The sequence below is a fragment of the Chaetodon trifascialis genome, chromosome 18 (genome assembly GCF_039877785.1).
Source record: "Chaetodon trifascialis isolate fChaTrf1 chromosome 18, fChaTrf1.hap1, whole genome shotgun sequence".
NCBI classification, from domain to species: Eukaryota; Metazoa; Chordata; class Actinopteri; order Chaetodontiformes; family Chaetodontidae; genus Chaetodon; species Chaetodon trifascialis.
In genome coordinates, this window is record NC_092073.1 from 13,672,596 (window position 1) to 13,689,882 (window position 17,287).

The 17,287-nt window shown below is 42.7% G+C and overlaps 1 protein-coding gene across 1 annotated transcript; it reads right to left on the minus strand.

The window, feature by feature from the left end:
• Window positions 1-921: 921 nt before the first annotated feature.
• Window positions 922-15,526, minus strand: LOC139346835 (cysteine-rich secretory protein LCCL domain-containing 1-like). Its single transcript, XM_070986165.1, has 15 exons — window positions 15,465-15,526; window positions 14,538-14,896; window positions 8,080-8,198; window positions 7,052-7,184; window positions 6,820-6,935; window positions 6,496-6,596; window positions 6,213-6,404; window positions 5,493-5,553; window positions 5,338-5,404; window positions 5,009-5,139; window positions 4,820-4,863; window positions 4,627-4,699; window positions 4,452-4,527; window positions 3,886-4,019; window positions 922-1,200 (listed from the first exon to the last, which is right to left on the minus strand). Exons 2-15 carry the CDS (start codon window positions 14,796-14,798, stop codon window positions 1,149-1,151), a joined length of 1,560 nt encoding a protein of 519 aa, XP_070842266.1. The 5' UTR covers window positions 14,799-14,896; window positions 15,465-15,526; the 3' UTR covers window positions 922-1,148.
• Window positions 15,527-17,287: the final 1,761 nt, after the last annotated feature.

Genomic DNA, 17,287 nt, shown 5'->3' on the forward strand with positions numbered 1-17,287 from the left:
TAAAAGCCAATAATAATATATTCAGCTATATGCAATTTTAAGTGTATATAGACAAAATGTAAAAATGTCTTTTGCAAAAGCATCTGAGAATTATTACATTGACTTTATGTGAGAGAGAATTGTGGTGGTTGTAATATTTTATTGCAAAATGGACTTTTCCTAACAACTTGAGGTAGGAAAATACATATAATGAGAAACAGTGCCAAAAATACATTTAATTGTCCATTATACTGATTGCAGCTTGAAAGAAAGCTGAGAGCTGATAAAATATGAACAGATATGTAAAAATCACCATTCCCCTACAGCGTGTATGAAATGAAACTGTTGCATGGTAATACTTTATCAATAACAAAGGGAGATGAATAGACATGACCTGAAAACATCTTTGGGGTAGCAACATCCAGTAAAATGCGACACACGATGAAGTCAAGCACATAGGTTTTGTTTAGAAAATGACAGCTCTGAGGGATGAGTGTACTTCCCGACCTGCAGGGAGTTTTAACTGAACCACATTATCTGGAAAAACAACCAAACAACCAAAACCCATCACACTGGCAATTACAAACACAATATAAAAAACATATAGCAGCATCCTTTAAAAATCATATTGATATAAAGCATAATCATATAAAAATAAAATGCATAACAATTTGTTCCCACAATCATTACAAAAGTACAAAATATGAGAAGAAACCTCTCCAGAGCACCAGTAAAAATGTGCCAGACTTAATAGAACAAAAATGATATTCATCCTTAAGTGCCATTATAATGTTATAGGATTTCTACAATCAGTACTCATACACAGCTATTTGTTTAAAAGGCAAGGCAATGGCACACAGACAAAACATGTGTAATACTATTAACAAATATGTACAAGCTAAATATTCTGGGATATTTACACTTCATACAATTTCCCGCAAAAGATGACAAAATGAAAACGCAATGCGTGTGAGTACTGACAGTTTCTCATTGTGTATGTGTCAAGTTTTTGTTGCTGGGTTTACGTTGTCATGGAGATGACCTGTAACCCCTGAAATGTAGCAAAGCCAGAAACATTTCAGTCATTGAGTTTGACAACAGGGCTTGATTACCGCCTATTCAGCAGCCCAAGTGCGCTTTCTGTTTGGCGAAGTCGCCCTCTGGGGCACTCAAATCACAGCAAACACCCGGAACGCCTTCCCTCCAGGAGGGTTTTGAAGGCTGTAGGGAAGCGAGAAACAAGAGGGAGAGTCAGTCTGGGTGCGGCATGTGTCAGATACAGAACATGTCCCAGCCTTTTGCAGAGAGACATAGATGACATACACACACAAACAGATAGACTTCAGGTTTTACAGAGAAATGTCCACGTCAGTGTGCTGTCTGACACTCTGATGACAGATTGGACACAAACAGATAGAGGTTGAAGCTCCCTGAGAAAACAGATAAACCACCCATTTTTACACAAACACAGGGGACTTCATGTGTTAATCTAACACAGACAGACATGTTGTGAAGTTAAAGGAGACAGATAAATGATGGGCAGATACTAGCAGACGTCAAGCATCTCAGCAGAGTGACAAAGATAAATGCGGTGGAGAGAGATGAGGGAGGAGAGGGAGAGGACAGCAAGAGAGAGGGAAGACCACAGAATAAATGAGACTGTGTGTGTTTGTCCTCTACGCAGGTCAAGTTAACAATAGCCATTCTGCAGACGACAGAACAATCCATAGTTGGTGCAATTTAATATCTCTAAAGAACTAGACCAGACCGTGCAGTATGTGGGTCACTTAAGCTTTAAACAGAGGCTGGTACGGACCTGTAACCTTAATGCTGTACAGCATGGATTCAACACATGCTCTCACTTTATTAGCATCAGCAAAGCCTTTATCCTCTGCAATCGCAAGCTCCCTTCTCTGTTAACAGTTAACATGTTATTCCCTGTCAGTCACTAAGGAGGAAGATGATGACAAACATCTACCTAACAGTGAGAATAATAGGCTCTCTAGTTGAATCATGCCAAAGTTGTCACTAAAATCTTGGCTCACTCAGAGAGAGAGAGAGACATTATTACTATGTCTTCTGATTGAAAAGTCTTACCTTTCAGTCTTGTTGATGCACAAGAGCATACACGACCTCTGAGATAGGTACATATTTGACTCTGTATAGATTTGCGTTGGCAAGGTATTTTATTGCCTGGCTTAAGCTTCTTAACATTCCAATAGCCACTGTACAAACCAATGATGTCTCTGGTTTCCTACTTTGTGTTAATGGGTGGCACTAGACAAGGTTGTCTATTTTCAAGTGGCAATTAAAAATGGAGGGGCGATACAAACATAAATATATCTCTATGCTGACGACACAGTGCTCTATTTGCACACCTGCTATTTCCTAATTGAGGCTATTTATCCTGCACATTTGGTGCTGTCCTTGACGGCTAGAGTTACATTGTTAAGTAAGTTAACTGTTCCCTGTAAAATTGCTATTAAGAGTGTGAAGGTGGAAGTGTTACACATATTTTATCTTTTTCAACCCTGATAGTTTAGCCCTCCCTATATTTCAGATGCATTTTTACTAGCAAATATTGTCAGCATCTTACCGTAAGTTATCTATATGGTCATGATAGCCTCAATGACTTGATCCCTCTATGGTCTAAAACAGCAGAAAGTCTGTGCTGTTTGCCACACTGTTGACCAACCCTGTACAACAGGTCACCAGATCACCACCAACACTGTACCAGCACAGTTAAACACTCCTGGAGACAATTTAGCCAAAATAACTAAACCAATATTATGAGATGTAGTGTGGCTGTGCAATGGCAGTCCTACTTCCAAATATCACCAGTTTTAATATATCTAAGAATCATCTTATCAGACATTTCTGATGATAATGAGAATAACTTTAGTACAATTACTTAACTTCCACCTAAACCTACCTTGACAACGCTCAGGCTAAAAGTCGCCACCATTCTTCATGACCTGATTATCACTTCTGTGCATTCTGCACCATGTTTGTTGAGACAGTAGCTGGAGGTTGATTTGAAATGCATGTTTTCAGATAAGAAAAACTGGAGGGCCTTATACATAATCCATTCTTCTCCACATGCTCTTTTGACAGACTTATCTGGCTTAGGGTTATACACCATTGTGGTTGGACGAAGCTAAACCTGTCGAAAATGTAACCTTATATTGATCCCCTTTGTTTCAGATGCTGGCAGGGTTCCTCTTCCACGATGGATATACTTTGGCTTTTTCACTGCTTTGCATTCTTGTTTTTTTTTTTTTTTTTTTTCATCTGAGCCACTACATTAAACTTTAGACCCTTGTCTGCTGATTGCCCCTTTTGACTTACCTCCAAAAAACAAACCCCTCCTAGAACTGCATTAAGATGCACTCATCCTCTCTGCACTAATTGCTAAGCAATTAATTATTTTAAACTAGACGCATGCTAATCACCCTCCCGTGCGCACTGCATGAGAGATGTAACGAACTGCCTGCATCTTGAAAAGATTAGGTCCACATGGGAGGGCAGAGTGAATAAATTTCTCTCTACCTGAGAGCCATTGATTTCTCATTCCTCCTCTCTGAGCCCCAGCAAATTAACCCTTTACTTTCCAAACAAGTTGTAAGATGGGATGCCGACTAAGACCAGTGATCTTCCTCAATAAGCATTTCTATGACAGTATGCTCAACATCTCTGGAGGCTTTTTTATGTGTTTTTACACCTTATTTTTATTTTCCATTTATTCTGTTGCATTAAAGTTTAATTTATAGAACTGCTGCTTCCATCAGTATAAGGAACCACTATTTTCAGTTGATAGGTTTTACTGTAAAAGTGAAGCTTTTGCAGGATTCACATTAGCCAGGTCAGTTTGGCTATTTATAGAATATATTTATAGATTATATGTACCTCTCTGAGAAAATGCCATTTTGGTATGAAGCAATGTAGTGTTTCCGCTTGTCCACTGGCATCACATCAATGTAACCACCCACATCATTCCTGATTACTCCAGCGTGGACCGCTGATCGACAGACACTGGACTTCTACAGAGGGATGCAAGAGGAAAGGTAATGCCACTGTGTCATTTCAGTGAGGAAATTCATGAAAAACATCGATGAATCAATCAGCTTCTAAAAGCAGCACCATCACCAGAATAAAACATTAGCATTATATACTTCCACAAACCAGGGATATGTGAAATTTGTACGTTTCATATGTATCATGTGAGACAATTGCCAGACCACTGTTCAAGCGATTTGTAGCAACAAAATCAGGTATTTTAAGACTGAATTTGATTATTTCCAAAGTCTTTTTTTTGTGCCTAAACCTAACCAGACCTTAACCAAAGCACTGACACAACATAAAAATGAATACTGAAACAAAAAGAAAATAAAGTGTCAACACATCCATGGTTTGCAGAAATATACAATGCCAACATTTATTCTGGTGACTGGGTTGCTACAAGATGAACTTACATCAGAGTATATTCTAGTACCGATTACTCTGGATATGTGAGGATTCTCTTCTAAACAGTTTCTCGGGCAGTACAACCTAAAAAGAGAAGAGGTGGACATCACAACTTGAACGTTTATGAGGCTGTAGAAATGAAGTTATGAAAAAGACTGACATGGAGGCACACAAGGTTCATACCTTGGACAATGCTTTGCAGGCTTTTGGTATGGACACAGCTGTGCAACTGTGGTTTCACATGTGATGGCTTTGACTACAAGAAATAATTACAGTGAGCGTCAACAAACACTGTTGCAGCAGAGCTTATTATGGGTAATTTAATATAAAATGTGACCTATCTGTAATTATAATGTCACATTATTGTCAGACTTACCTGCCACTCTGGAAACTGTGAAGGAATTAGCACTTTGGTATTTTCTGTCAGGAGGAAACATTTTTACATTGTACATTATTACACTGACGACATTATTTTCACTTATTGAGAGTATATTGTACCAATGCTACTATCAAATATCATCAGAATAAATTCATGGTGATATTGTTCCTAATGCCATTGTCTCACCCTACAGACTGGACTCCGTTCTTGTTGGATTTGATGAAAAAGTCTTTTCTGCCTTGTCTTGTTACATCCATCCATCCTCCGTCATTATCTATGACACCAGCATGTAGGCCAGCTCTACAGACGCTGGATTGCTGCAAACAGAGCATTTAATTTACAACATCATTTACATTACAGGCCTTTTGCTGATGCAGTTATAGCACTTCAATATCTTGCTCAAGGACACTTTGACAGTACACACAGCTGCTCGTTGGCATAATGCTGATCGATGTAAGGACTGAACCCAAGTCACACTACATCGTTCGGCTTACTAAACTTTATTGTGTACTCACCATTTCATAGTATACTGTCCCAACTACTTTTCCTGTAGCATCAAGGCACCCAGCTGGGCACTCATATCTGTAGATTAATAAAGGAAAAATAAGATGAAATGCACGGTAAACTCCATTTGCATTGTTGTTTTTACCATATTTCATCTTAACTGTACCTATTACATGGTGTTCCTTTACACTGATCTCGAAGCTTAGTGTCACAGGTCACAAGCTGAGCTGAAAAACATACACATAAAGGCCTTTAAGTGCTCGTACAAGAACCAACATGCATGAAATGAATGCAGACGACTAGTTTCTAAAAGCCAGAGTTGAGTGAAATCCGGTGAAGACTATTGTTGTGATGCTACAAGAAGCGAAGAGAAGAATTCCTGCCACAAGGTTCAGGGTGGTCAGCAATACTAGAGGAAGTGTCTCAGCTTACAAGAACAGGCCCCTTTGCACTGCAGAGAGGAAGCCATTTAAAAACCACAGGGAGCCCCTCTCACCCCTCAACCCATCTCAGCCGGCCAAAAGCAAACACACACTCTGGGGATCGTGCTAAAATAGACCTCCCTCCCTGCTCCAAAGAGTGACTTGCAATATTAAGTACACTCCAGAAACTGTCAAGGTTAATCAGGGAGATGACAGATAAAGGCTACAGAACATCAAGGCAATTTAAGATAAATTGCAAGAAAAATATTTCCGGTCAAGGTCTATTGTTTTCACTTGTTATCCACGATTGCCTGTTCAACACTGAGCAGGCAGCGATTCACAAATTCTCCAGTTTTGACCCAATTTTACTTCTTGCCACTCTTCTCCCAACTCTAAAACAAATCCTACACCCCCCATTTTGAGATGAAACTAGATCCAGAATAAACAGTTAAATGGCAGCTTACACATCTGCTGTGTGTTCACCACTTCATTCTTCTGCAGGTCCTCTGTGGGGGGCTTGGTGGGGGCCGGAGCGGGAAGACTTGGAAGCTCAGGTTTGGAGGCCCTCGGCCAAGGCTTCTGTGGAGAACGGGGGGCCTCCGGCTCAATGAAGTTGTTTTCTTCCGTTTCCTCTTGTGGAGGGTTGGAGCTGTCATCTTCAAGTAAAGTTAAAAAAAACAGGGTATAGTAAGTAATGTTTTCCTCAGGCTTTCTTACTCTGTCCTTCTTTATTTTTCCTGAGCATACCTTTGTAGCAGAGGTTGTCCTTGCAGCCTCCGCCATAGCTGGGAGGGCAGGCAGAGCACGGGGTCCCATGTTTGTAAGGCGAATGGCCCCACCAGTTTCCCCTGTACAGGTCATACAATAATCATGGTTTACTAAACAGCTCAAATACTACTAAGAAAAACTTGTGTGTTTGTGATCATTTTGAACTTTTTATGAGTGACAACACTTTCGCAAATGATTTTGTCACATCAAAATGACACAAGAGCACATTTAGAATTCTTGTCCTCTTGCAGCTTGTATATCAGTCATGCAGCTGTGAAATAACATGACAAGGAATGTGCTTACTTTGGTGAATAGTTGCAGACAAGATAGACGGCTTTGGCCCAAATCTGTCCCCACACATTCATGTTGTAACACAAGTTGATGGCACAGCCAATGCGACTGCTGGTGGCCCAAACCAGCTGCAAAGGGATGACAAGACAGTTCATGAAAAACTGATTACAAAGTCTGTGATCAATAAAGGATAACCTCTCCAAAATCCTGATGAAACAGTATGATCCAGACCTAGTTACTGTACCTGTGTGTAATGGGTACAAACAGGGCCAGAGCATCTGAAGGGGCAATAAGGGTTACACTCCTGCGGGTAAGGGAAGGTGTAGTCTTTCACTTCATCATACCAGGCCTGCACATGGAACGTGGGTGGACGATACCTGGAGAAATGAGTAAGCATACCTGTGATGACAGTGTTTCAAAAAACATTTCTATCCTCTGTTGGTGTAGGAGTTGGTATTATGCATCAAAGCTACCCACATGCATACACATGATACCCATACAGTAGGTGACCTTTAAGCATTAGAATATATTTAAATAACTGTCAAGTTATTAGTGCAAAACAAGGCAGCTCTTGTCAGTGTAAATGGTGAATTAACGTTCACATGTAGTTTATAAAATATTCTTCAAAGCATGTTCGGAGATACAGGTGGTAGCAAAAGAGACAATATACAGCAAGCGTGTCATAACTTCAAAATATGGTCTGACAAGGTGGCTCAAGAGTTAGCACCCATCAGTAACCACAGAAAAATGAGCACATCTGTTAAGACTGTCCTTTAGTTTCAAGCGGGCAATCAAGCACTCTGGAGAAATTGCAGTAACCAAGGACTGACAGTGATTTGGCACCAGGTGTTGCGAGTTAATCTCATTAGAATCAAATGGACATCTTGACTGTGATGGGATGTGATTAGATGTGGAACAAGAGTCTCTTATGTGAAGCAGTGCTGTTTTCTAATGCTCTAAAGCGAAATGAGCAAACAAATGAATGAACAAATTAATATATGTAACAGAGCCTGTACTGTGTGTGATTCCACATAGGGGCGCATGTGAAGTCAGTAAATTTTGATGGTATAGCTGTGTAACTTTGCTGTCATGGGAGATGTGCCCGAAATATATTGTTTAGCGACAAATGTAGCAAATTCATATTAGTATATGCACGCAATATGTTCAAGGGTCCCTAGCCTGTCAGATGCTAACGTTAAAGACCAATTTTTACTCTTTTGATAAACCAAAGTCCACATACGCAGAAACTGTGTGGACTAAGTTCTTGTTTACCTTCCCCAGTGTGCTCCCAGGTTTTGTCCGATCTGTGGCAGTAAACCAGCAGGACCGTGCTCCCACAGACAGGTCTCTGCCCACTCCTCTGCTGTACGCTCCAGCTCTGTGTCCCACACCTGCACAGGAGAAGAAGTGGAAAAACACTATGAAGTACTTTTCTGGATTTTATTTCACAAGAAGTGCAAATCCACTGCAATATAAAGTGTTGCTACTAATGGGCAATAAGATATAGCAATGCCAGGGGATAGAAGAGCTAATGAGTAACTGGAGATATTCAGTGCCTTACAGGGTTTGTTCAGCTGTCACCAATGTGATGTGAGGTGGTATTCAAACACACACTGAACTAGGATTACTTATGGTAAGTCATAGGGACTAAGAGCTGCTATGGCTAAGTAACGGTGCTAATCTCCAAACTAAATGCAGAACTATGTTGATGTGTTGCTGCTGCTGCTGTGTAAAGAGCTTTTAGACTTTCTTATTGCTGCTCAGCTGATATTCCCCAGATGGGTTTTCCCATAAGATTGGGTGTTATTCAAAAAAAAAAAATGCAAAAGCTGTTTTTCCTTAAGTAATATCTTCCATATGTCTCTGGTGAAATGTTTGGGTGCAAGCTTTTGTTTCACTTTACCTCTCTCTGAATTGCCCTCTCAGTTAAGTTTGGCTATGGTTGGATACTAAGGGATCATATTCCCATTTTAGGGTTTTCTGGGAATGCAAAGAGTGTCCTTCCTCTCTGCTGACCTACATTCTGCCATAAAAAAAAAGTTAGAATAACACCAGCTGTAATTCCACTGAAGGACACTGCATGTTCCTCTAATTGCACACCTTCACTTTCACCTTCAGCATGGGATATCTAATGTAACAGGTTTCTATGAGAAAGTCAATTAGTTTGCATGTGTGTGTGTGTGCATAAATGTGTGTTTGTGTGCGAGCACATGCGTTAGCGTACCGGCGGAGGTGTCAGAAGCTTTCACATTTCACACATTGGGCTCTGGAAGTCATAGCTTACGCTCACTGAAATCTCATCCAATAACAGGCACTCAAATAACTCCCCCGCTTCCACCACCTTCCTCCTCCATCGTCCGTCACCCACTTTCAGTCCCACCAGAAACAACCGCTGTTCTCTGCATTACTCCCGAAACACACACCTACCTAACAACAGGATGTCTGGCAGTGCTGCAAATTAACTCTTAACTCTGAGCAGTTTCTTCAGCGCTTTCTGGGAATCCTGTTGGCTGTTGAGAGGACGTGTTTGTTTAAATCAACACCGCCAAGGTAATATTGACGGACTCTGCCGCGATTGCACAGAGTGTTATCTCAGATTTCAACACTATGCCTTGTAGAAATGTTAAATGGCTGGCATAATAGCACAAATAAACAGTTGGAGGTGTGGAGTATATGTTTCATTCATCTCTACACCTGCAGAGAGGCAGTGAATCACTGTTACAGCAACCTCATCTGTAGTTGCCTGTGGTTTGTCTTGCACAATGAGGCCAAATGATGACTGACAGAGCCAGGACTAAAACAGGAATGAGAATGTGTTTGCCTGAAACTCTATCTCTGCTCAGAAATTACCGCCACTGGCAGTGAGCTGCAAATAAATGTCAGTATTGTCATATCTGTTTTGTAATCCCTGGTGATCCTTTTTTTTCTCTGGAATAATAGCTTATAATGTTGAAACAGACACACCGAGGAAAGGACATCTGAACCTGGTCATCCTCAGTAGAGAAAGCATTTCAGTTACAACCTTGATTTCTATCTACGTCATTTTCCTCTTTGACCTCCTTGCATGGAGAAAATAATCAATGTGCTCACTGATAAGCAGGCTAAGAACATGCTGCATTGAGCTGTAACTGCCAAACCATCTGCAAACCACAGCACATAGGACATTCTGTACTTGAACGAGGTCAACACAATGTTTTTGACCATTTATAGATGGTTATGGGTCAGAAAACATTTAGCTGTGGCCACAACTATAGGAGGTCTCAAGCCAAGGCTGACCAAAACTCTGGCTGCAGTGTCTTGTGGGCAAAGTTGCTGATTATGGTTTCTATCACAAAGACATGATTTGCGATGCTCTTGAAGCTCGTCTTATATAATAATAAATAAGCAGCACCCAGCAGAGACGGCAGCCTCAGAAAGTGTCGACGGAGACATATATTTTTCAGCTGCTGAACCTGGGACAGAGTGCAGCCGGCTTCTCAAGCTGCTGTTGTTTGCACAGTTAGCTCAGCAGGGGAGGCCTGGTAACCAAGGGCCCCCCGTCACCCACCACCCACCCTGGCTGCACTTCTGCTGGGGCCCGTAAAGAAAAACACCTCCCCTGCTAAAATCTTTCAGCACTGTGCACATGGCATTGTGTATTTCGCTTAACACTTCATTTGCGGCTGGGGTTTTGTTTTTTTTTTCTCTCTTCCTTGGTCATCTGGTTGCATTCCAGAGGGGACTTCCTTTGCAAGTTTAGGTTTCCTGCTCATAATCAATGGTGCATGCAGAAAAATACTGAAAAGGCAGGGGCTAGATATGGGAAGGAAGGGAAGCTGAGAAAGGCAGCGAAAGTGATCAATGGTGGAAAACACTGAACATGACATTCAGGAAAAGTGTGTATGTGTTTTAATGTGTGTATGTCAAATTGCCTCCCCAAACTACTACTATAATGTCCCACAGCAATGTACTGTGCACAATGTTTCTTGCAGTGCATTCCATCCCACATCAACTCACATCAGAGGTCCTGGGGCTGACCATTGTCTGAATTTAGTCAACCAAAGAAAACCATTATCTCCCATTATCATGCTATAACAGAAACATAGTTAGACCAGTACCACATAGCCAATTACTGTAGGCTTGATTGAACAGGAAGCTGTCTCATTTCATCAGAAGTGAGCTTTCTGATACTTTGGAAATGATTTTTAAAAAAGTCTAATTATCAGTATTCTTACCCACAGACAACTAGAGATCCACTTCCCAAACCTAACTTCCTCCAGAGGACCACTGTGCAAAAGCAGCCTGGACACTAGAAATAAGTAGCTGAAGAAGAAGGCCTTTCTGAGCCCTGTTGGCACAGGCAACTCCAGAGTCAGCACAGAATCATCAACAGACCAAAGGAGTTGCAGCTGCAGTACAGGAATCACAGCAGTGAAAACCCAGCTATGAGAGAGCTTGTTACAAAGGATGACTTTGGAGTGGCCTAACAGACGTTTTAGAATAAGTGGGTGAGTCAGTAAAGAAAGGCAAGGCTTGCCATCTGGACAGCATGCAGAACTGTAAGATTCAAATTTGATCTTTGTCAAACTGGGGTATGTCCCTGGCACACCTTCACTCCTGGAACCAGTAGGTGTTTTCCAAGAGTGAGGGTGAGAGGAGGACAAGAAAAGAAGAAAGCAGGAAAGCCTCAGGTAGAGGGCATTGTCCTTATTTAACACAGGTAATATTGGGATCGTTGGAATTTGCTAATTCAATCTAAATGTGTTATGCAAAGTTTTACAGCCACGTTGCCTGAAGTATTCTTGGAAGGTGCCATTGCAAGCTATTCATTGTGAGTACATTTGGAGCAAGAGCTATGTTTACATTCTTGGCATTACATCAAGCAGGATCAGCGTGGGCGCTGGACTCCCACAAGGGTACGCCTTGTTGCCTCTCCTGTTTGTGATATTGGTGGACAGGATACAGCCGGCGCAGGTGAGGCCCGGAGAGCCTCCAGCTTTGTGACATTAGGGTGGCATCTCTGCTATTTTGGGATAATGCTCTTCAGGCTTCACTGGAGCGTGACCTTGGCTGAAACACTCTTAGGCAACAGCAAGTGATTTGGAAGGAACAACGTTTTTTCATACTATGGTATTCAGCTGAAGAGAAGCCAGTGGACTTCCCTTCCCTTTGGAGGTTTTCTGGGTGTAACCAGCTGACCAGACCTGGGGGAAAACCCCAAGACACACTGGAGACATTCAATCTCCCAGCTGGCCTGTTAGTTCTGGGGTAATCTGCAGAAAGTTGCTGGGATACAAGCTGTTCGAATGTTAATCTTTTTGCGACTGGAGTCTGATAATGACTCTGTAAATTCATTCATTCAATTTTATCAATCTGAACCAGTGTTTCCTAACATCCAAGCTGTGTAAACACTGCTTCGTATGCTTGGACACATTACCATAATTAAACATCTTGGATGAAGTTAATTCAAGGCAAATTTTTTAGACTAGGCCTTAATAATTGTTTGATTGGACAGCCACATAATGAATTAAAATGACCGCCATGTGCAGCACAAAGAGAAAGCTGTCAATACAGCTCTATCTTAAACCACTACCATCACTGCCACCTCAGACCTGAGTGCAGCCCAGCAAAGCCAAGTTAAACATCAAGGCAGGTGGGGCCCTTTCTCCCATGATGCCATCTGTTTGTCTTGCAGCGCTTCAAACACTGACACTTCTCTGTTTATACCCATGGGTCAACATTTGAGTGAGAGGCAGAACCGCTGTCGCCCTACTGACGGTGCACTGAAGCTTTGTTGATCGCTACGGAGTGTGAATGCTTATCCGGGGAATTTTTTGGGCCTCTGTGTTGGATAATGACAGAATGGGAACGGAGCCACAGGGATAAGGGAGAGGGAGGCAGGGAGAGAGGGCAAGAAAAGGAAATAGATGAAGGGGGAGGAAAGAGAGGGATTTGAATTGATGTTATCTCTTAGTCTCTGTGATGATTGCCACAGAGGGTCAGCGGGGTTATGGTTTAATACAATGGCAGACAATAACAGAGCTGATAGGCCAATGGCTACGTATGTACGTATGTATCTTTGTGTGTGTGTGTGTGTGTGTGTGTGTGTGTGTGTGTGTGTGTGTGTGTGTGTGTGTGTGTGTGTGTGTGTGAGAGAGAGAGAGAGAGAGAGAGAGAGAGAGAGAGAGAGAGAGAGAGAGAGAGAGAGAGAGAGAGAGAGAGAGAGAGAGACGGTGTGTGTGCATCTGCATGCATGAGTGTGTAGAGAGAGCAGGGGAGCATGTCTATGAAGTCTTCCAGTACGGTGAAGCTGTGAGGTTTCTGAGAGGTGACAGCAGTTCAACACAGACAGCAGGAAAATCGGAGCAATATGGAGCCCCGTTCAAAATAAAATGCAGAAAATCACTGAAAATCCAGTCAACATGCGACCTGAACAGTTTCTTGCCAGAATGATACTGACATCAGCACGATTTCAGCACATACCCTTACAAGTCATTGTCTCTTTTTACTTCCTTCCAAGCGTGTCCATCTTTATTTTCTCATTGCCTCCCTCTTCTCAACCTCCTCACCTTCAGTGATTTTGACTGCTCTTTTGCTATTTTCCATCCCTCCCTCTGCCTCTCATTGCCTCTCCTTTCTATGACCAAATATCCTTTATCATTTTTATTTACCCACTGTACTCCTTGCTTGCTTTCACTCTCTTTCCCTCACCTCACGTCCTCTTGTTGCATGCCTTTCTATATTTCACCCCTGGGTGCCCCTGCAGCTAAAAAAACCAGCCAACTGTAACAGGAGACAGTAGAAAGGAGCTGTTGCGCTGCTGGCTCAGCATTTCTCCACTAGAGTGTGCCTCAACCAGAGGCCTGCCAGGCAGAGTGGTGCTTTCACTCACGTACATGTACACACACACACACACACACACACACACACACACACACACACACACACACACACACACACACACTCACACACACACACACAAGGGGTCCTCAAGTCCAACCTCTCAATTATACAATTACACAGTCCAGCAATTGCCCCCAGCAGGAACTGTTTATTTGCCTTCACCACAGAATAATACAGCCTTTTGTTCCGTCGCTCCTTAAGTGGAGATGAAAAGATGATAAACCATCATTAGCTTCTGCACACCGTATTGATTTTTAACCTCCTAAGTGCTGTTGGTGGCAACGCTCTGTGGCAGTCAAGCAGTGCCTACACATGTGTGGTGCATTTGGAAAAGCTCCACATCTGTGGAGCGCCGACTTGCAGAAGGTGTGCCTGTGTGTGTATGTGTGTGTTTAGTGGGGGGTAGACAGCTGGTAAAACAAGCCCCGGTGCCGTGCTCTGATTCTAATTGCACTGTGAAAAGTGATCTGGCGCTGTACACACACATGATGGCCAAAGGATAAAGTCAAACAAATCTCTTAGCACGAGTAACAAAAAGAAGGCAGTAGTAATGTGATCATTGGCAAGTTGGTGGAATTCTTCTCTTCTGGCAAAACAATCAAAGTCACATGGGTGCAGACTTGTGTGTGCACTCATGTGTGTGCGTGAGGGGGGCAAGTGTGAAGGTGCTTAGATGTTGGCGTGCCGCTCATGTGTGAGCCAAGTGGGACAAGTGCCAGCCGGTCTGGTGACGGGTTCAGTTCACTAAGCTATATGGCCCACAAGTGTACAAGACTCTTAGGGAGTTCAGAATGGGGTCAAAGCGTTTGAACAAATATAGACGTTCTGGGAATCCTCCATCCACCTACCATGTACTCCATGTTGGAAGAAGGAGGGTACACCTGGCCTCTGAGCTTGTTGTGAAGGTCCAGGATGAGCTGAGCATCGCTGTCGGTAATGGCCCTCTTCCCCCTATGCTTGGCCTCCCACCAGTCTCCCTGCTCATCCAGATACTTGTCCAGAATCTGCTCCCAGCCGGTGGAGTTTGGAAGCATCACCATGGAGGTGGCCGTCTGGAGGAGCAGGAGCAGAGACACGCCCCTCAGCCAATGCAGAGATACATGCCTCATCCTGGTAAGTGCTGGAAAGTGATGGTGTTGATCCTCTCAAATGCAGGCAGGACAGATGGGGGAGCAGGCCAGCGCAGAAAGACACTCTACTATGTGAGCTGGCAAAGGAGCCGAGAGCAGAGAGCAAAAGAGGATTATTGGAAGGGCTGGAATCGGTGTTCTGTATCAAACTCGCTGAATAACTTGAGACAGTATTGAACTTGGTGAGCACAGTGCATTGGCTTGCAGACACTTGGTCTGGTGCAGTGCCACGGGTAACTTCATGAGGTTCAGTGGGTGTAAGCTGGCAGACTGGGGAGATGACTAGTGAAAGTGTGGATTAAAGAAATCACTGCTAGTGTTGACTTTTTTCCTGAATTCAAAAAAAAGGAAAGACATCTTGAGAGCTGTTCAACATATTGCATCCTGCATTTCAAATCACATTAGGCACTACAGCTGTAATAAATGTACTTAAGTGCACAGAATGATGCATAAAGTCGCTGATGCATTCACAGTACTGTATGTGTACATAACAGTATGCTTTGCATTGAACGTTTTGGTATGCATGCTGAATGCTGACAGAGGCTAATTAAAGGTGCCAATACCTAATGGAAACTGTGAAGAGTAATGCATATGGAAACAGAAATGGAGTGTGGTGATTTAATGTAGACTTTGGAAATAATTTACCTTTAATGAATTGGAATGCAGCCCGGTCCTTGAGCTCCTGACAGAGATGTGGCTGTGAGAAAACTTCAGCAGCAAGAAGTGGAGAAAAATCCGCCTTCAAAGTAAAGTTGCAGAACTCAGGTGGAGCGGTGATGACTGTCGCCGGCTGCCATGTGACATAAATTAAAGACGTGATGCCTCACTCCGTTTTCACCAGGTTGGGGAAAAGAGTTTGGCTCTTTCTTCTTTCGGGATTCTTGCACCAAAGGCGCTAAAGCATCACTTATCCACATTTTATCCTCAACTTGGCTGCGCTTCGGCAGTGCCGCCTCTGACCACGCCTCTGCAAACGGTTAGAAACGGCCCACTCGATCATGCCCAGAGCTCTGCGCGCGCCCGGGGTCGTGCCTCTTTTCAGTATAGCATGTAAGTGCAATCTTGTTCTGTTGTGCTCAGCAAGTTAAAAAGTCACAGAAAGTCACCCACCACTGACAACTTAATGATACCCCTGCAGAGACTTTTATTATTTACTGTGCTCAATAATTGCACTTACTGATTATGGTACTATCTTCAATATGCCTCTATGGTCTTCCAACCCCCCCTTAAGTATTATAAGACTTGTGTTTTTCTGATGATATTTCTACCTTACATAGGATTTCTGTCATTTCTTTGTTCACGGTTCATCCTGGTTTGTTGACTGAGTGTTGCCCTCTTACCTGGTGACTTGCTTTGGTCAAAAACATATTAATTTAAACCAGCCTCCTCTGTGGTGCCTGGCAGCAAAAGTGGCCCCATTCTCCCAAGTCTAACTGTTCACAGGTGACTCCTTGGGGGGATTAAAATACAAACCAACTCTTTGTTAATTCCAAACCCTGAACTTGTCGTCACTGTTTCCCCTCCTGCTGCAACACAGTGCAAATTCCATAATGGAAACAGGCAGGTTTTGTCTTTTGTCATCTGGTCATTTTCACTGGGAGCTGTGGCACATGTGGAAACAGTAGCTAATCACCAGGCCTCTGTGTGTTTGCCCCCTGTACAGACTTACTTTCCACCGGGGGAGACACAATCGTCTTGTGTTTTACCTGACAAACATAATAAACTAAACGCCGGCCAAGCCGACCATGTGCCAGGAGTGATTTTGTCTTTTTCAGTTAATCCCCTTGTTTCCATGACTCCCTGATGTTTTCATGCTTTCTGTTTGGCTCTTGGCCCTTACTCATCAGGTGAGTCAGGGGCTGAAAGGACAGTTCTGGTGCTCAATTGCTTTGTAAGATTCATCATCTGTGCCAGGTTTCAGATTCAACACTGGATTCACTGGAAGCTGTGAAAGACGTGCATTGACACAGTAAAACTATACCATTCAATATTTTACCAATCCTCTTGTCAGCGGTGGAAGAAATACTCCTCATTTAAGTAAAACTACCAGTACCACAATGGAAAGATACTACACTACAAGTAAAAGTACAGATAAATTAGCAACAGCATGTACTTAAAGTATCAGAAGCAGGTACTGTAGATGGTCCTGATATACTGATAACTAACTGATGTATTGTTACATATTACAGCATTAGGTTGTTAAAACTGATGCATCAGTGCTTAAGCAGCATGTTACCGCTGTAGCTGGTCGAGGTAGAGCTACTTTTAGTGATTTTATTTAGTTAATTTTGTCCACTGGTGCCCAGCCTGGGGGTTGGGCCCTCTCCACTGGGTCACGAGATAAATCTGAGGTGTCATGAGATGATTTATGGGGTATGAAAGAAAGAGAGACCACATTTACATTCTCGACATTTCTCTTTAAAAAAAAATAAAATAAAAATATTGGATAATGTGGCCTGATTGAGCCT

What these genes read in the sequence shown, in the direction of transcription:
- LOC139346835 (XM_070986165.1), bottom strand. Translation starts at nt 14,798, where the DNA reads ATGAGGCATGTATCTCTGCATTGGCTGAGGGGCGTGTCTCTGCTCCTG. An exon ending in CTTCCAACATGGAGTACATG is followed by an intron (nt 8,199 to 14,537) that starts GTAGGTGGATGG and finishes TCTCCTGTGCAG; the next exon opens with GTGTGGGACACAGAGCTGGA. An exon ending in TTTGTACCCATTACACACAG is followed by an intron (nt 6,936 to 7,051) that starts GTACAGTAACTA and finishes ATCCCTTTGCAG; the next exon opens with CTGGTTTGGGCCACCAGCAG.